The following is a 20,893-nucleotide window of genomic DNA, read 5'->3' as shown; positions in this document are numbered from 1 at the left end:
CCGTCCCTTTTTCGACGGAGGAAATTATTTCCTTATTAACTTGCTGATGATTGATGAATTTAATCTGGCATCCCTCGCCGCTACCTGAGATGCTGCAGCGTCTCTTTCCATTGTACACTTTTTTTTTCAACTCTCGCTTTCAAGGGAATTTATTATTTATACACACCGCAGCCCTTTCGGACGAAATTCAAAATCAACCTTAAAATTAAAAAGCTTTGTATCAATGCGTTTTTGATTAAAAAGAAAAATCCCTCAGCGCCTCTCCATTGTTGCTTTTTCTATACAATGCGTTGTTTGGTGACGAGATGATGTGATAATGTGTGCCGAGGGCGCTTTTGTGTATTATTAAAATATTGAGAAAGAAAAGTAGCCAAAGGGTCCGTCGTCTCTCTCTTGTTCTTTCTTTCTTGCCGTGAAGGTCACCGACGAGAATGAGCAACAATCACCTCTTCTAATGCCGCATTAAATATATTATTCACAGGTGTTGTTGTTGCTATAAAGGCCGAGCGAGCAGCGCGTCTCCTAATTTATGGGCCGCCGCCGCCGCTAAATTTATTCCGCAAACATTCAATCGTCCCGATCGGCACCGGGTATTTTGTTCTATGCAAACCTTTTCTTTTGCAACACGAAAAGCAAATATAAAAAAAAAGAAATGAAGCAAGCAAGATTCTCTGTGGGCGTCTTTCGAGTGATGTAATAGTCAACGATTTCCTATTCAATTCCCTGTCTCAAAATCTAACCGGTCTTTTCAATTCAATAAATTTTCCGTTTGAAATTTTTTAAGCGAATAATACAAAAATTTTAACCAAACTGCGCAATTACTAATTCCAATAAAAATTACTAGATTACAAAATAATTTTTTAATTTATTATTGATTTTATTTGTTGTTTATCTAATTATTCCTTACATTTTATAAAGAAAGTTTTTTTGCAAGGTTTTCAATTTAAACAAATAAAATTGTCTATATAATTTTTTCCCAAGATTTGCCACATTGAACATTTTTTTAAGGTTTCTTTTTCCTCCGCAATAAAATGTGATCTATTTTAACGCAGTGTTTATTTTGGCACCATTTTACGGTTTTTCTGGTTAGTTTGAAGCGCTGTTTCTCTCTGTAATTGGAACATAAAGGGCCGATCAAATGCAAAAGAAGTTTTTTTCGCTCGTTTTTTACTTTGCAATCCTTTGATTCGTCTTTTACTGTCAAACCGTGCCATTTGCATAATGAGACGGGCGCGCGCGCCGTGTGTGGCTCATTTTCTCAGCACTTTGGCTTCTGATCGCCTTTGCCCCTCGCAGCGGCCCAAAGTGCTCCGTCGGCGGCTGAAATAGAATGAGAGAGACGAAGAGAGAAATTCAGATCAGAGCTTTATGTAAATTTGCATTTGCCAAATCATTTATTACTCGGCGGATCTGGGTCTCGGTGTTGCAAAAAGGAACCACTTCCTTTTTACTTGCGACACTCTGGACATTTTTCAGCGGCACCGGCAAAAGTCAACAAAAACCTGTTTGGCGGCAAAAGTGCGTGCGCGACTCTTGTACTTATTTTTAGATTTGAAAGTAACCGTTTAAGCGTTTCGCATTATTTTTAACACTCGCGCCGCGTCCACTTTTACCAAAAGCCAGGCCGGTCTCGACAAATCTAGATCTTGCACCGATTCAACAGGAAATTTTTCATTATTTCGAAACGCGCGTGATCGGAAGTTTCTTTACGTTTGAGTAAAAATAATTCTGATTAATCCAAATTATTAAAGAATTTTTCCTTATTTTGCATAAATGATTTATATAAACTTTTTAATTAGGAAAAAGAACTTGAGGAGCTTTGCAAGTTGTTTTTGCTTGGCTAATTCCGAAACAATATAAAAATAATTATCCTTCAGAAGTGCGCGGTTGGTCTCGGTGCAAGGCTAATTTTTCGCACAGAACATTACCTCTGCAATTTTTTCCACCTTCTTAATTATACGCACGAGAATAAATGAGAGGGAAACAACTGATTTCATGATTGATGAGCACAGTAGCCGCGAAATTAAACACTAAGCAGATTAGCACGAAGCAATATAATTGTATTTAAAGTAGCCGCTTTAGTGTTTGTTAATGCATTAAATAATGAACTGGTCTGTTTGCTTTGCAGCATTTGCGATGCGGGTTGCGTACACACTCGGCCGGCTCTCTTTATGTGCTCGAAATACATATTTGAACTGCAGCAGCAGATGCGGGCAGCGAAAAGAATTAATGTTATTAGCGCTCGCTCGACATTTCAATTATTATTAAAACTCTTTGTTTTTAATCGTTGGGAATCTTCACAGAGCTAGGCTGCAATTGCGAAACCAGTTTTTGAAGACAAAAAATTGATAAGTTATTTTCGGCGTTGGCAATTATCGTTCTGCTTCGCCTGTCTGCAGATTAAAGCACAATTATTATTTTTTTGTGTTGAAAACGATTTCATTTCAAACTGATTTCCTCTGAAACATATTTGAGACTTTTGAGCTCAAAAGTAATCATCAAAAGCAAACAAAACTTTTGCCGTGTTGACGCCATTTTTATGTAAATTCAGGGCCACTTCCTCTCTGCGATTAAGTGCATAAATTTCTAACGAGGCCTGGCTGCAAATTCAGAGGAGATTTCTCGGGCCGATAAGCGAAGGAAAAACGCGCACTCGAGCAGGCAAAATGATAATTTCGGTCGGCTTAACGTAATTATTTATGCAATCGCATGCAAGTGATCATATTTTATGTGCCCTCTCGCGTGACACAAAAACCTTTTCGAATTTTTAGCCAATAACGCCGGCGCGTAGGCGGAGTCTTGACGCGCCGATTCAATTTCTCTGCGGTGCGCGAAATCAATTTGACACACCGGCCGGCCCGCGTTTCCAAGGTGCTAATTTTTAATTTATGCTGAAAGCTACTCAACTGCCTGCGCATAAATCATCTCGCGAGACATTCAAAATATTGTGTAGTTTGTTTTTCACATTAAATAAAAAGCTTTTCTTCGGAGCCTTTTTATTTCTCCTGTTTATTTACAACTCATAACCCACCTCAAATTTATACAATTTTCCAATTTTAATAATAAAAAAGATAAAATAATCTTGAATTACCAGTTATATAAGGAAATTTACTTACAATTTAGAAATAAATTTGAACTTCGACAGTTTTTTGGAAATTTTAAAACGCTGTAATAAATTAATTCAAATTTTATTTCTTTAATTTCAATTGAAATAATTGCATATAATTTAAAAATTGATAAATTCTATACAAAAATAATATAAATTTGTTACACAACATTTTGGGTTTGGTGCGATTCTTATTTGATTTTGCACGCATGCAATCTCGTCAAATCGCACTACTCTGGTGTTCAAGTTCACCTGCGCTTGCTCACGTCACTTCGCGTTGCCTTTAAATTGGTAATTGCCATGCGAACTGAATGGCTGCAATTTGGAGCCTTGAGCTTTGCAAACCCCAAATGTAATAATAATAATATGAAAATGCGCGTTAACCTTCTGAACGGTGAACGCAGCAAATCCTCATTGAATCAACATCTCGGCAGCCCAGTTGAATCTTGAATCGATGTACGCGTCACAACAATTTATTTTACACATTCAAATCGCGCAACAAAGGCGTTTGGAAAAGCTATTTTTAAATTGCGATTGAGGTGCAAAGTAATTATATACTCGAGGGGGTTCTTTTGCAAGAAAATTGTACATAACACACTGACGCTTTTTTTATCCGAGCTGAGAGATATAAATCAGCGTCAAATATGTATTAATCCGAGAGCGCAGTTGTTCTTCATGATTCTTTTTCTGTGCAGAGAAGTTTCGCTCAAGATCGACCTTGCGCGGACATAAAACATTAACAACCTTGAGCTGCGCCGCGCTCCGTGAGGAATTTATTATTATATATTTGATGATGTAGATCATTTGAGAATGAGCGCGGTGACTGATTTCGCACGTGTGTGTTACAACACCTGGGAGCTTATCATGATTTTTTTACGGTCGCGAGAATTTTCGGTTGCGATAAAACTTTTTTCGTTGGGTGGAGCTAGAATTTTCGGTCAGGAAAAATATTTTCGGTGGGAGGAGCTAAAAATTTACGTTCGGGAAAACTTTTTCACTTGCGAGTACATCTTTTTCGGTTGTGAAAACAATTTTTACGGTGGCGCAAGGGGGCGTGTGTCGCGTGGGTTTGTTTTGATCATGGAAGTGGAATAGAAACGGAAAAAAACAACGTTTTGTTTAATTTGCCCAATAATTTGGTTATTAAATTGATGAAATATTAAATTTAGATCAATTTAATATGCTATTCTCCTTAAATCATCGGCCCGGCCGTGGATTAAAAGAAATTATTGCGACTGGTTTGAAGCATAGGTCACGGTTTGTCACATTAAATTGCATTATAAATATCTTTCCCTTAATTTTTAACTAATTTGGAGGGACACAATTTGTTTTTTAATAAATCAATCACATAAAATTAGCACAATGTATGATCTACCTATTTAATTATTAATAGAAACCTCACTTCAAACTTCAAAGCTATTGGCAATGATCAGCTTTTTTACGGTTCAAAATTTTCGTCTGCTGAGAGCAGCCGTAAAAATCACTTCCATTTGATCAATGTAAAATTTTAACGTGAGCGAGAAAAAGTTTTTCGCCTCACGTAAAGTGTGATCACAACCGGTAAAACAAACAACGCCATCTAGCGACCGAAAAAAAAGCTTGCGCGACCGAAAAAACGTTTTTTCGCGACCGAAAAAGTTTTTACCGCGACCGAAAATATTTTATTCGTAAATCGAGAGTTACACCCACTTTCTCGCAACCGTAAAAATTCATGATAAGCTCCCTGCTCGAGAAAATTCGTGTATTTGCAGGTTGGGCAACAAAGACGAGGCGTTTGATTAATTGATTCCATATCTGAAGGCTCAAACGCACCTGTCATGAATTAATTAATTTTTTCAACCTTATTTAAAATCGGCAAGACAAACACCAAGTTTCAATGACACTAATTGCAAAACATACATTAAGGAAAGGAAAATTAGCTTATAAAAATAATCAAACTTGGCTGAAACCCAGTTTCAATTTTCATATAATAATCTAAATTTAAATTCATTATTTCATTCTAATTTTTAATAGAGTTAATTTATTTTAATATTTTTTAATATAAAATTTTGAAGCTTCTCTCTTGGCTGAGGCTTTTAAAGGTTAATTTTGTTAAATTTTCATGACAGTGCAGTAAAAAAATATGCAAATCCTGCTCTTGAAAGTACTTTTTGGTAATTTCTCCATCTCGCCTCTTTACGTTTGCCGAAAATTCGAGCCCAGCAGCTTTTAGAGACTAATTGCATGCTTTTGTTTGAGCATTTCTCCTTCTCCAAGGTATTCGGCAAATATAAAAACCTCGAGCATTTTTACAAAAGATGTACTTTTGGGCGAAAGAGAGCAGCCGCTTTTTTCATTATACGTCTGCTGAAGCTATTCTAGCGAAATATGATTCAATGTAAATAGTGCCGTGTTTTCCTTCCATCAAGCCGGCGTGTTTTTTCAGCGGCGGCGAAAGAGATGAGATGAGAAGAAGAAGCAGGACGCGCCGCCGATATTAAGTGCCGAAAACACAGCCCGAAATTAGAATTCATTACTCTCGACGGCACCTTTTTACGCTCCCAAACAATTTGCAAGTGAAATTTACTCAAAGTTTCCTATTTCGTCTCTAGGATGAATAATTGCGAAACGGAATTTCTCTTATTCGTTTGTCTTGATTCGTCAGAAAGCAATAATAATAACGTGACATAATTTGCAAGGTGGCTTAATTTCGAGATATCCTTAATGAGGACCATCCGCTATTTCCTCTAATTAAACCTTTGCCTGACCTTAATTGACAGACGCATCAAACGAAGCAAGCGGTCATTATAGAAAGGAAATCCATGTTTCAGGCAGCAGCTTGGACGACGGCCATCATCAGCAGGGTGCAGCCATGTACGGAGGCGCAGGGGCCACCCCGCGCTCCACCAGCAGCACCTCATCCTCACCACCCATCGCTGGAGCACCCGGAGGTCAGTCAGGAAAAAAAAATTTTGAAAAGAAAGTTGAAACAAAAAGATAATTTTAACATGTAAATATATTTTAATAATTGAAACCCCACTCAGCTGATTTTTATTGCTCTTTATTCAGTAAGATTGCTTAAATTCAAGTATATGTTGTGGAAAAATTTAGTGATTGTTGCATCGCAATCACAAGAATACCTAATTTAAGAAATTTGTGCGAAAAAAATATGAAAATAGAGTATTTTGGTCAGTTTGGTAAAAAAAACTTCAGCTTTTGGTCAGTGGTGGTGCTGAGATCGCACAGTGCCGCGACAAAATCAGCGATCGCAGCGCCACCGGTGAACAAAAGCTCAAGTTTTTTTTACCAAACTGACGGAAATTGTCAATTCTTACATTATTTTCGCGTGAATTCCTCAAATTTTCATGTGATTGCGAATTGCAACGGCTCGGATTTTCCGCATCATTTATTCACAATATATGCTCGAATTTCAGCGATCTTTCTAATTAAAAAGCAATAAAAATCACCGCAGCAGGTCTTTAATTGCAAAGAAAATAACGTGAAATTAAGTTTACCAGATTATTCAAAATTTAATTGATATAATTTGTATCTTCTTTTTATTACTTGAAATTTTCTGTGAATTATTTGCATATAGCGAATTTAATTCTGTGACGTCATACGAACCACTTATATCCCTCTAAAAAGCCATTTTCGCTTCAGGCACGGCGCTGCCCTCGCAGCTCCAAGGCGCAGTGACCAACGGACGCAAATACTCCTGCAAAATGTGCCCAACGGTGAGTACCATTTTTTTTTTCATATTAATTTGGCCGCGGCCGGAAACTGCAAATTAACGGAACGACCAAAATCGAGAGGAATTCTTCGTTCTGGCCAAGCAGCTGAGCTCGGAGTAGTTTAATCGAGGCGGGAGAATTGCCAGAAAATTATTACATTTCTGTTGGGATGAACAATAATTAAAAGTGATTCCATCGGCTAAAAATTCGCGCGCAGATGCGGGCCAATTTCATTTCGCGCGCCTTCTGGTGTGCGTGCAGCGCTAATTCGATCGGGCGATTAATTAAGAAATTTATATATATTTATCTCTGGCCGCGCGGTTAGTTTTCGAAAGGACGAGCAAGACAGTGGCTTCGGTTGTGTTTGGGGCCAGCGTCGAGGGTCCTTGGTCGCCGCCGCACCAGAACACACACTGCTCTTTGTCCGCGCGTCGTGTTGCGTCATCTTTTTATAAAGGATGATTTCATATCTGGAATTATGAATCCGAGGCGATATTTTTATTTCTTATACACGCGAGGCGCATCTCGCAAGCCATAAATTAAGACCGCAGAGACCATTTTATCCGCCACACCATGTCCATCTGGCAAAGATGTTTGCGATTCCCAAATCACTTTTCAATGTGCACTTCCAACATCAACAGGAATTCAAAAAATAAATATCTTAATAAATCTTAATTGGCAATAAATTGCAAATTTCAAAGTGTATTGAATTAAAGTTTACTTTAAATTCACTGAAAGGAAAAACTGCTCCACTTTTGTTATTCGTAGATTTTTAGATAAATTTCTCAAAACTTTTCACTTCTCAAACTTCTTAAGTTCTGCTGTTATTTCTTTTGAGTGTTGAAACAAAATTAAATAGAATAATATTAAATTAAGTAAAAAAAATTTATTGACAATACAAGGAGGGGAAATGAAATTATTAAAATTAAATAAAGCTATCAACAAGACTTAAAAATACCTATTTCTTCTTTTTCTAATTCTGACATCTTAGAAATTATGAAGAAAGCCGTTGAAGATTCTTCACAATTAATAACTTGCAACTGGGTGAGAAAAAAATTCCGACACAAAGGGATGCTGCGTGAGTTTTGTTTATCAACGGAAAAGGACCCGACAATGCCATCTTTTCCAACGGCCGCGAACCCTTTGAGAATGCACTTATTTTTTTCTAGCCATTTGCATAGAGCGACGATATTTGCATCTTCCCTTCTGGTCGTGCCCTCTGAAGGGGAGACGCGCAACCTTCTCACCCCTTTCGAAAAAGAATTACGTCACTTTTTTATGGGGTTTGAAATATATTTACAAGATAAGGAAAGAAGAAGAAGTGTGTGGCACTGAATATTATCTTTATGACCCTTTTAAAATGCTTCAACAAGTCAAAGTCTAAAGTTGTCTGCGCTGTGATTTTTGAGTAATCTTTCTCGTGTCAAACTTCTTTTTACTGCAGCTCGTCGCCTTTTCAGATGATCGAGCGCGCGCGGCAGTGAAAAACCATAAGTTTGGTGGCGAAATCAGACACGCTTATCGCCAGACTTAAAAAGACTTTCTGTCATATACAAATATTTCTGACTAACCGAACATGAAAGAAAGTAAAAGCATCAAAGGGAACCTTCTGTTTTAATGAATTAATTTATTTGAAAAAAATTTTTTTTTATTTATTTCAACGGATATGAAAAACAGATTGAAATATTCAAGTGCCGGATTAGCGATTTATGTTGATAGTTTTTTTTTGTTCCAATTGAAGGGCTTGTTCAACCGACAAGACCGACAAGAGACGTGTTTCGTAACATTCAAATTAAATGTCTATCCATTATTCTGTTTGAATATTAATTTCGCATAACGGAGCGTCGAATGATTTATGAAATCGTCACCCTCGGTGCTTTTTACAATACAGAGAAGAGACTCGTCGGAAAGGGTTAAGGATAGATTTCACGTTATTTATCTTTACGTTTGCCGTGCCTGCTTTTCGGATGATGGATTACGCTTTATTGATGATATATCCCCTCTCATTTGTGTGTATCTCTCAGAGATCGCGCGCAGACAAAGACGAGAGGTTTGTGTATGTTTATTTGCATCGTTGCATCAAAAATAGATTTGTGATGTTTTGCATGAGAAATGAATTTTATCTCGGCGGAGCATTCGTTTTGAATTAGCGAGAGAGGAAGGAAGAAAAAAATATGTATAAATAATAAATGCGGGGAAAGCATTGAAAGCAAAACGGTTTTGCTTTATTTGGCTTGGATGAAAAAAAAATTAATTTGAAATTTACCAAGTTTTGTCAGAACAACGCAACCATAAAAATAAAGGAAAAAGGGTTGCCTGAGATGCTGAGATGGAACCAACAATCAATTTTTTCTTTAATTTCTTCAATTTTGAATGGAAAACATTAAAAAAAGAAAACTCCCAAATTTATTTCAAATTAGATGGAAGAGCAGGCTAAATTTTCTAATTTTAACTCATCCGAGCATATTATTTTAAAATTCTCCAGCGCTATTTTAAAAATATTTGTAACACGACATATTTCAAAAGAATTGGAAATTTGTGCTTTAATTCAAAATGACGCGGCGCATCTTGTGGCTATCTCGGATTTTTTTGTCAGGTTGTCTATTTAGCAAGGAGCACAAAACTTTTAATTTGACCTTTTGCCAGGGTCAATGACCTTTGACCTAGAAACTTGGTCACCATTAAGAAAAGATGTCTTGGTTCATCAGGTTCAACCTCACGCCAAAAAAATTAAAAAATCTTCACCGAAATTAATTTGACAGCACTTTTCGCAAACCCTTATTTGTCTCCACCGGCCATACTGGTATTTTACTAATTTATGCAGAATTTTTTCATTACTTGGGTGTTTTAAGAATAAAAAATTATGAAATTTTTATTAAAATAAATTTTTTTCAAGTGCTTAAAAATTAGTTTAAATTTGCTGAAAACTCAAAATATGTAAAAAGGCCGCTATTTTTAACCGTCATTTTAAATTTCCTAAAAAATTTACGCATTGGCATTGGCTTCTAATTTTCTGTTTTTAAAAAATTATGAAACTTTATGGCCTAAACTATAGATATTAGTTTTTGTGCACAATTTTGCTTTTAAACAATTTCAGAAGTTTCTGCTTTCTTATAATTTAACATGTGGCAAGGATGAATGTGAAATTGGCTTTGACACGTTTGCTCATCAGACTCTGATTTAAAAAAGTCTGCGGCGCGCACCGGTAGCCCTTGTGTGGTGATAACAATGATGACACTTGATTTCTATTGAGTCGCGCAATTATCAAATCAAACATAATTATTTACCGTCGCCGAAATTATTTTATAATCACCGCGGTCGGTCGGTCGCTACTCTTTTTATTATTTCTCTGCTGATTACCGAGCTTGTATGGACGGAAAATAATTGCACAAGAGCCTCCATCATCATCATCATCAGCGCGCAGCATCCTCCAGCAACTCTGTCTGTCTCTCTGCCCTCTGCGGCCGTCGTAATAATCATAACTTTTTGTATTTTAAATTCGACGCGCCGAGGTAAGTAAGTAAGCATAGGGAAAAAATGTGCCGCATCATATATATAATCTGACTGGAGAGAGAGGCTGAGATGGCACCCGCAGTAGCTTTTGTCCGATGACTTTGCAGCTTGGATTTGTGTGCGCTTGGCTCTCGGATCCGGGAGGTCTTTCTCGGCCCCGCTGCAGCAATTACATTTCATCAGCGCCGCCGCCGCGTCGAACCAAGTAAAATAATGTGTGCATTTAAATATATGAAATATATTTGTCCTCTCTCGCGTGCATATAATGCGCGCCTTGAGTCGCCATTGTCCGATTCGAAAAGCCTCTGCTGACGTCAATATTATTTTGTCTGCGCCGCGAGTTTGATTTATTCGCCATTATGAGCCGCGCTCAGTAAATTACTGCGCTATTGTTATTACAACAAGTGTGAGCAGAGTATGATGCAGTCGGGCCAATTTTCTCGGAATAATTATTGTTTATTATCGATGCTTAAGGTGCTGCAATCGCAATTTGATTGCAAAGTCGCAAAAATTGTTTATTTCAAAATAAATGAAGGAAATAATAAGATGAAGAGGAAATGTGAACCTCGACGAGAAAAGCAGATTCCGTTTTTAATTGGTGGGTCCGAATTTGAGACAATCGATTCTTGCAGCGATTCTCAAGAAGTGATTCTCGCGCAAGGATTCTCGAGGAACGTTTCTGCCGTTGAAAAACCCCCACAGAATCGTTCCTTGAGAATCCTTGCGCGAGAATCACTTCTTGAAAATCGCTGCAAGTATCGATTCTCTCATATTCGGACCCACCCAATGAAATTTAGGAAATTAATGTAGCAAAAATTAACCCAATATAATTTCGCAGTCATATTTCATGAGAAAAATTATATCAAATTATCCAGTAATGAGATTTAAAGAAGATTGAAAACAATCCAATCAGTTTTTATTTCATTTTTTAAAAAAGCTTATTAATCGTGATTTAAATTTAAAATGGGTTTTGTGAGTTGTTTTTTGTGTTTAAGAAAAATCAAAATTTTTATTTATCTTTTAAGGGAAACGGTTCAGTAAAAACTTTCTCAGTGCAGAAACCAAAAATTGTTTGTTAATTTTACACACAATAATAAACACATTATTTAAGAGTCAGAAATTCACTGAAAAATAAGTTGAATGTTTTGAATTTTGCTCTACATTTTAAATTTCATCAACATTTAATACTAAATTTGTTCATTTCAAAATTACAAATTTTAAGCAACTGGAGCACTTTTGTCTGGCAAATTCATTTTATTTAAAAACCTGCGTGGCCCTCCTTTTTGTAACAAAATACAACTTTTGTCAAACAATGCTCTGTAAATTGGAGGCTGAGCCACTTTTGCACGGAAATTCGTTGACATTTATCCATCTCTATGCTCTCTTTTTATTTGATTCGGAGAGAAATGAATTCACACGATTCCCTCGGTTTTTTCTTTTATTATTTGAGCGGAGCAGCAGAATTTTTGGATGTTTGCATTTGCGCGCGGATGGGGCGCTCAAGTTTCATCGCATTCTCTGTAGTGCTCGGCGATTGAAAGCATCAAACGTACCTGCATTGAGGCAGGTGGGGTGCGCCGCTGCTTTTTTTTTAATTCGCGTAAAGGAATAAAACGTCCCCTCTCTCTCTCTCTGCACAGGCGAGGGGGAACATTTTTTAGGGTAAAAAGATTCTTTTTATGCAGAAATTGCGAGACCAGCAACGATTTTTTCTTGCGGCTTTTGTCCGAACAAAAGCACGTGTGTGTTTGTGATATATGGAAATTCTGAAAAAATTATCATCCCCTCGCGAGCCCTTGGGGGAGAAAGGCGAGAAAATCGTTATTTTTTGTGTAAAAAATAACAATTGCTGCGCTCTGAGGGCAAATCAAAGTGCATCTTTCTCTCTCTCTCTCTCTCGTCCGTGTGCATACATTTGAGCAGATTTTTTTATGATTATTCCTCACGTGCGCCGTGCCAGGGACAAAGAAAAAACCGTTGATGATTATTTTGGGGATTGTCATTTTTTATGCAAAGGTCACGCCGGTGCAGATTTCGTCGCGAGCGCGCGCGTCACTGCGCGGCCATTTAAATTTTAAATGTCCAACTTCTTTTATTATGCGCGCGGCAGATCGGCCAACGGATTTTTTTTTTTTGCAGACAAAAATATATTTAGATTAATACGGCGTCTCGTTGCTGGACTTTTGGATATTGTCTGAGGTCCGAGAGCGAATTAATTTTTAAACCAAAGGGAGAGGTTAAAAAATATCAGCAAGGCTGACGTGAATGCGAGGACGTCTTTGCAAAGGACAAAATCAGAATCACCATTTTCACGTGACATTCAGACCTAAAAATTATTCAAATTTATTTTCGCTCACAGTCTTGTACACAAATTTTTCAAGACAATTTTTCATTATTCTGCGCGGTGCTTCCATTTTCTCAGGGCCTTTGCAAGAATTTTTTATGGAAACCAATCATCTGGAAGAATAGAAATTTGGGAATTTTTAATCAGTTTTTTTTATCTTCAGACGTGACTTGTGAGAAAACTGAGAATTTAACTACATAATCTATGTATCTAATGTAAAATTACCTGAACTACTTTTTTTTATACCTGCAAAAAAATCAAAAGAGACCAACATTCCCAAAATTGGACTTTTACTGAAAAATCATAAAACCGCTTAAAAGTGACCTTGCCTTTTGACCTACAGCTTTGGTGTCAACAGAAAAGTTGTTCCGAATGAAAAATTGAGTATGAATGTGAAATTTTAATCACTCTAGCATTTGCGGTTGCAAAGTTATACAAGTTTTTAATTTTTTCAAAATTTTAAATTTTTTGAGGTTTGAAATCTCTGCAAACAATTCCTTTTGAAAAGCCCTCAAACACACGCGAAACTCAAAGTTGGTTTCCTATTAATAAAAAAAAAATCTCCCACGGCCTTGAACCAACTCATGGAAATGCCCATAAATTTATAAAAAAGTTGTCATGTGAAAATACAGAATGGACATTTGATCCACGCCCACCGGCGTTTATGCATAAAAAACTTTTCAACACATCCTCATTTTTTTTCGCACCTTGCTCTCGATCCCAGCAAGTGCGTCCTCCAATTTTTCACAGCATTTCCATGAATTTGTTTTGACAATTGGAAGCCCATTGAGCGCGAGGATTTATGTCCATTGTTGAACCCGCCGCGGAGCATTATGAAAAAATCAAACCCCTTCTTTCCCCGTCGCGCTCCTCTTTATGGACCAAAAAAATGGTGCGAGACAAAAAAAATGTTTGAGTGTGATAAAAAAAAAAAGGGGGATGACATTACAACAAGTGACGCATTTTTTGCCTCTGCGTCAAGGGATTTTTCACACTTTGCATTTTTTGCTGCGATTGGAAATCTTTTTGCTTCCGAATCGTGCGCCGGTTTATAAAGTCGCGTGCCTCTTTAATTTATTCACTTTTTCGAGCGCGCACGTCGGCTTATTACGGAAACGTGAGTCTCGAATAAAATATGTATAAAACTAATTGAGCCGTTGTCATAAAAGCGGGCGTTTCATATACATTTTTTCTCGCCCGCCAACCACCACGAGCAAATTAAAAAACCGATTATCTAATTTCTTTTTGGATGAATGAAAATTCTTATACTAGTTTTGTTTTTTTGTGGCACCGCCTGATGGCAAAAAGCCGGAGAGATGAATGAATGCAGCAGCAGCAGCAGCTTTGTAATAATTTCTGACCGTCGCGTGAAAAACGTGAGAAACAAAAAATCCACCGAGCGGAGCGGCAGCCAGAGCGTTTAGAGATGGAAAGAGATTTGATGCTGGCCGCGGGCTGACTAATAACATAGGCTGTGGTTGAGTGCAAGGTGCAGGCAAACCATCGCAGCAGAACAAGAAGTAAAAAAAACAAGAGGTAGTCGAGCATCTCGAGCGAGATCACACAAGTGTAAGCTTGGAAGTCGCTGCCTGGCTGCCGTTTTGTGTTTAATGTAGTCCTGCAGTAAATCATCTTCGATCGCAGGGAAAATGCATAAATTCTAAAAATAAATCCGACGGCCTGCGTAATTGGAGGTGGAAAAGGAGGGAATAAATCTTGCCGACACCTGGTGCGCTTCGGACAAAAAAAATCGAGAGTGAATCCAAGCATTAATGAATGTGTAGCGCCTCAAATTTATTAATAAGAACGAAACGTAAATTAATTCGTAAACCTACATTGATTCTATAATTTATCTAAATAAATTTTATTAATATAGTTTTAACTAACAAATAAAATAAATTTGGCTTTTAAAGACCGTTGGTGGTTTTTATTGCTCACCTTATTCTAATGATCTCAAAATTACAAAAGGTTTTGTTGGTGAAAATTCTGAACCGTTGCTACAAATTTGCATGAAAACATAAATCTGCTTTTTAACATTACAAAACTTCTTCTATTGATCGTTGGTGGCGCTGCGATCGCACAGCGCCGTGAAAAAAATCAGCGATCGCAGCGCCACCAGTGACCAAAAGCCGAAGCTTTTTGTGTGAAAAAGCTGATTTATGTCAATTCTCACAAAATTAATTTGAATTAAATTTTGTCTTCCTTTCAGACTAAATAACAATAAAAATCACCCGAGTCACAGATTTATTTTATATTTAAAAAAAAAATCGTGTATTTAATTGCCTTTTAAGCTGCAATATCAAATTACATCATCTCGTGAGTCTCACTCATTTGTTCAGATAAATAAATTACCCGAAAATCTGAGCATATTCCCAAGAATGCATCTCATCGGCGCATTTACTCATCCACTTCCTCCCATCAAGAACTGCTGGAATAATAAATTGCGCCCATTATAACACCAGCAGCTCCGTCTAATATTTAAATAAGATGCGTTCCCAGCACTCCCGACTTGCTGCGTTTTAATTTCATAATTTTCGCCCCCACACTGCATCTTCTCAGTTACACACATATTTATTTCCCGCCACCCATTAAGAAAAAAGCAGCAGCCCCCGCGGAGCTGGGCGAATTGTTCCCAAGAGAGAGAGAGAGACGCGACGCAGTTGAAATTTAATTTTTAACCCCTTTGAAAGAGCAGACATGCATATGAGCATCGGCGGCGCGGGAGAAAAATCTCTCGTTGGCGGAGATGAAGAGAGGAGAGGAGGGAGGAAGGATAATGAGGTGTAGTCTCTCAGCAGCCCTTGAAAGAAATAACACAGCTGCTGCCGTCTGGCCTCTCTAATGTGCTCCTCTTCTTCTTCTTGTTCGTCTGTGATGCGAGCGGGGGAGTGATCGTGGCCCTGCGCTGCAGATAAAGAGCGCGCGGGGAACACCTGAGTCTACTCAATGCCCGTGTGAACCGCGCCGAAGATTGCGTAAAGGGGATGAAAATGCGTATGTGCGTGTAATTTGGAGCGTAGAAAAGAAAAAGGCATCCGGCTCCACACCGCACCTTATGCCAGTTAGATTTTATTTCCTCTCTGCTCTCTCGGACCAAATTTATTAAAAGACGGGAAATCACAACTGTTGCTCTGGATTACGCGAGCGACGTGGGGAGCGAGCAAGCGCCGTTTTTTTTCTCTTAACCATTTTTTACGCCACATTATACTGCTGTGTGTGAATTTCGTCCGCGCATCTATTTCTGTCAAAATGTTGGCGCATTGCAGCTGGTATCGAATTCGAGATGCTTCAGAAATATCCACTCTCACTTTTTAAGAAGAATTCTTTTTGGAATTTTTGTAAAATTAATCATTTTACAGTGTATTATGATATCTACACTGAAAATAAAACTTCTGAAAGATCAATGTACAATTTTTTGTCGATTGACATATTGTTTCTATTTTTCCATCTTAATTGGGGTGATTTGGTGAAATTTTCATCAATTTTAATCTTAAGCAGTTTTGAGGAAATAAAATTATTTTCAAAAATTATTATAAGAAACATTATATATTAAATTTCAAAAATTAAGTTCTTCCAAGCACTTAAATTCTTCTTACCATCGTAACTGAATTTGCAAATCCATGAAGAATAACCATCAAAATTAATTTCATTGCAAAAGCTTTTAATTGTTTCTTATACCAAGACGGTTTATAATTATTGACATGTTAATAAAACCCACGGAAGTCGAAGACTGCGTGAGAAAGTTGTTCTTTTCCGATCTTCTTTGGCGCACAAATAATATTCTCCTCTCTCAAAGACGATTAAGAGATTGACTAATTACTTTTTCCAAGTGATTAATGGTGTCGCTTCCCCTCCTTCCAAACAAAACACACCATGAAAAACAAAAGAGACCTTTCTCTATATACAGTTTGCTTGCCTCTTGTGTTAATTTTCTGAAAAACCCGCTAATGATCGGCGACGAGTGCATTTTGTTTATTTTGTGCACCCCCAGCGTGGCTGAATCTCGTGCATGAGGCGCTGCAACACCGCGCGAGTCTGTGTGTTGGTTAATGATGGTGCCGAAGCTGATGGAGACGAGAGGGGAGGCTGGGGAGGCAGGCCCAAGGTCACTCAGCCCCCAGTGGTCCATCATCATGGGCAGATGCCCGCGAGGCTCGTCTTACGCTCGCTCGCTCTGATATTAAATCATTACTTTGGGAGCAAACCCGGCCGCATATGCGAGTCCGACTGCTGTGCAACGAAATTTGTTTGTACCTGCGGACGGAGCTAGGATGATGAGATGCTGCGGGTCTCGGTCGCACTTCACCAAAAACGGCAGCACGCAACGAGCAAAGAAAATTGCCCTTGTGGCTTTATTGTAAAATAATATGGAAGAAAAACCAGTCTTTGCCACAATCAGGTTGTATATAAATGTTTCAAATTTAATAGTTTAAAATAATTTCAGTAATAATTTGATAAAAAAGCTTAAAATTTATAAAAAAAATCAACCTACATTAAATTCCTATATCAATTAACAATGAAGGATGGTGAAGAAATTTAAAATAATAGAACATATTTAATCAAAATAAAAGTGCTGGTATTTGTGCCTGTTTTCAAGTACTTCGTAGACCGGCAGCACCGCATAATTTGCCCTCATATACCAGCATGAGACAATTACAAAATTACGCTCTCTCACTCGAATTCCAATCGTATGTTCAAGTCCCAATTAAAAAAGAATCTTTTAAACGTATGGAAAGATCATAAAACATCCGGTGCGGTGCGCGCATATTATTTTCATATGCGCGCGAGAGTTTTCGCGGCTGCTTGGGTCTTGTATTGTGTTATTATTGTGATTATTCGGGCCCCAACAAGCGCTGCAGAGAGATAATGGGCCGATTGCGTGCTTCCATGTTAAATGTGTGGAGTCGCAATTGTTTTGTAGGGATATTGCCTCACTCGCCGCGCTCGTATTATTATTATTATTGGAGATGCACTTACCACCTGACGACCGACAGCGCGGCTTGAGGAGCATTCAAGGCCTCGGTACACCTTTTCAATCTTCTTCCTCTCCTCGCGATGACTTCTGTGTTGTGTGTTTGAGAAAAGATGCGCTCAAAGGGCAGCACGAATTATCCTCGAACGCAATCAAAGTCAAACGGCGTCCGATTTAAAATTCGATTCACCTGCAGAGAGAGTGAAAAGGTCGGCTCAAAGTTAAACGCAGCGTGAAGCTGAAAAGGGACAAATTTTATTTTTATTTCAAAAAGGAATTATTATTTTTGTTTGCTGAGAAATTAAATGATATTTGCATGAGAACTTTGAGACATAATTTAAATTTATTAAATATACAAACTTAAAAACAATTTCAATTTGAGATAACAAAAAGAAAAGTATAGTTCTCAAATTTTCAAATATATTCAATTAATTTTAAATTCCTTTTCAAAATCACAACTCACTAAAAACAAAAATTCAAATTATTTGATCAAATGTCATTCAGTAGATTAAACAGAGTTAAAATGAATATGAATTTCGCAGAATGTTTTAAATATTTTCCTCTGAAAAATGTGCTCTTAAAACGGCGCGTCTGGAGCTGCAGGAAGAGAAGTTTAAGAAACCAAATCCAATTCTAATTTGGAACTGGCAAAAGCTTAAGGCCGACTAATTACACACAAATGTTTCGTGAGCGGAAGAGCTGCTCTTTGCTCTCGGCCCCGAATGCGACCAACATTTCATCGTGCGCCGAGATTTATGGTTTCTGTATCAAAGACTCGAGCCGGATCGCTTTCGTCACTGCAGAAATGAAAAATATCCTTTTTGCACGGCAGAAATTGCCACCGCCGCCGACGACACAGAGAGAGGGAGGAAAAAATTCAAGAGCCCCGGCAAAAAGTTATTTTTGATTTACCGCCGCGGCAAACACATTTATTATGACCAAGATTGGCGCCGCCGGCATGTAATTTTACCACGAAATATGATTCAAGTCTCATTGTTGGGTTAATTTTGGCATCAGTCGCGACTTGTCAACGCCGAGACTTATCACTCGTTACATTTCAAGTCACAAACAAGACTTGTATATATTTATTTTTTTTCTCTCTCGGAGCGTGGGAGGAGGAGGAGGAGTCTCGCCGGAGAGAGAGTGAAAGATAATCTAAACAAGTAATAACCCTACTATTTTTATGACTGTTTACACTGGCATGTGTGTGTGTGTGTGTGTGTGAGTGTGAGGGGGCAACAAGTGCGAGCTCCATTATATCTATGAATCGACTCTCGTAAAAAACGACAACAAAAAACACAGCATTTTTCGGTAGAAAGGGAAAGTAGTGTTGGTTCTTTTTTTTTTTTTTGGACTGCATTAACTCATTATGGTGTGAGGAGCAGACCTGCTGCATCATCTCGCGCCTCGGATGCTGCGTTTCTTTCTTTCTCAAAGGGTAGCGTGGAGGGGAGAACTTAAAATAAAAAACACGGCGGATATTTTTTCTCCTCGCCGACGAGCGGAGGGAGGGTGGGGGTGGTTCGTCTGTCTAGACGTTGTCTTGCCGCCACCCCTTTCCTCGCAACCCTCAGATGGGGCGAGTCGCGCCTACACACCCTCCGAATATATCGTCTTTCTTCCCCCCTTTTTTTTTGAAGAAAAAAAAATCCGCACCGGCTCTTTTGTGCAGAGGAAAATATTTCTAATTGCGCAACTTAACATTTCCAAGGGGGTAGAAAAGATAAACAGGCCGTGCGTAAAAAGGGGCGAAATCCTTTTATTGTGCAGCGTCGGGGATGATGAATGAATGGGTTTCTTTTTTTACCAAAGCGAAAAATGTGGCGGTTTTCTCGGGTTTCCTCACCAAATGTGCGCGCACCCTTTTCAAACAACCGAAGCATCTCACAAGAGTTGAGTTTTTGTTCACCCAATATGCGAAATAATTATATCTAAAATTTATAATTATTTGTATAAAATTTCTCAAGCTGACCGAAACCAATTTTTTTGTATTCAATTAATCAAAGCCAAATTTCGGAGACATTTTTTCTTTTCAAATTAGCAGCTGCTTGATGGCAGTTGAGGAAAAGTCAGTGGATCGGATCATTCGAATAAGCATCCCTTAATTCCACGTCAAGTGTAAAAAGTGCGCACTCACGTAAGGCGGCAGCGCGCAATATTGGAAATTAAAATATTTACACAAACAGCGTCCATAAAAATCGGAAGAGAGAGATTTGATGTGTGTTGAGCGTAGAGTGGTGAAGACCCCTGGTGGTGCAGGCTCAGCTCCTTGAAAGAAAACTGCTTCTTCGGCCCCTCTCCTTCTCTTTTTACGTAATAATAATAATACAACGAGCAGCAGCGGCACAGAAAAGAAGTTTGAGCTTTTGTGTGTATTTTTTGCGCTCCCACGGTTAGGTAAAGACCTCTGGGTCATTGCTGCGATGCCAATATGCTAATCAACTTGTGCAGTACATTTAAAAAGAAGAGAAGGAAAAAACGGACATGCGTGCCATTAAAATGCACTTGGGGTTCCTGCGCTGGCGATGCAAAAGAAGAGGAAAAAGCTCCCCTAATAATATTTCACGCACTCTCTGCAGCGGCGTCTCTTTCTTTTATTATATTCTTTTTATTCACAGCAAGTTTCATATATTTTTGCGTCCGCCTTTTGTGCCTCCCAGCGGAGGAAAAATTGTATTTTTATTTGGCCAGTCCCTAACCGAGTTAGTTAGTCTGTTCCTGGTCTGTTCTTGCAGAGCAGGTTAAATAGAAAAAATTGTTCTCGACGGGCGCGTGTTGCCGCAAAAAACGTCGGCGCGCGGTTAAAAAATAGGCTACGTCGATGCACTTGCAGCCGCATTTTATGCACTTGATGCACGCAACAATGAAAGTGTTGATGCGGAGAATATCACGCGTGCGGTTTGCAGCACCATAAGTTTTTTGTGCCATTACTTTTTTTTCTGTTTGCCAAAAGCAAAAAAATAAAGAAATAAATAATAATAAATAATAAAAAGTGCATCAAATTTTACTAATAAACTGATGTGATTTAACGCTGAGTTAATGCTAAATTTATTTGAATATAATTCACTGAATTTGCAAAATTAAATATTAATAAGAAAGTCCAACATTTTTTTTTTATAGTTTTAGAGTAATTCTAACAAATTTGAATTTATTAATTGAGAATTGCGTATTAATTTGAGTAATAAGAAATTAAAGAACATTTTCCTTGTTTGGTTTATAAAATTTTTAAAAAATCATCAGTTGTATAA

At 38.0% G+C, this 20,893-nt stretch overlaps 1 protein-coding gene across 12 annotated transcripts in view; it reads left to right on the top strand.

The window, feature by feature from the left end:
• LOC132196263 (zinc finger protein rotund-like) overlaps positions 1–20,893 on the top strand; it is a 128,716-nt gene that overhangs the window by 87,474 nt on the left and 20,349 nt on the right. For all 12 annotated transcript variants that reach the window (XM_059618790.1, XM_059618784.1, XM_059618788.1 and 9 more), the window contains 2 exons: positions 5,917–6,036; positions 6,746–6,819. In XM_059618790.1, the coding sequence (XP_059474773.1) occupies positions 5,917–6,036; positions 6,746–6,819 (194 nt within the window). The remainder of the gene's footprint in view (positions 1–5,916; positions 6,037–6,745; positions 6,820–20,893) is intronic.

Source organism: Neocloeon triangulifer, unplaced genomic scaffold (genome assembly GCF_031216515.1).
Source record: "Neocloeon triangulifer isolate White Clay Creek 2 clone unplaced genomic scaffold, ASM3121651v1 ptg000011l, whole genome shotgun sequence".
NCBI classification, from domain to species: Eukaryota; Metazoa; Arthropoda; class Insecta; order Ephemeroptera; family Baetidae; genus Neocloeon; species Neocloeon triangulifer.
This window is presented reverse-complemented; position numbering and strand designations above follow the sequence as displayed.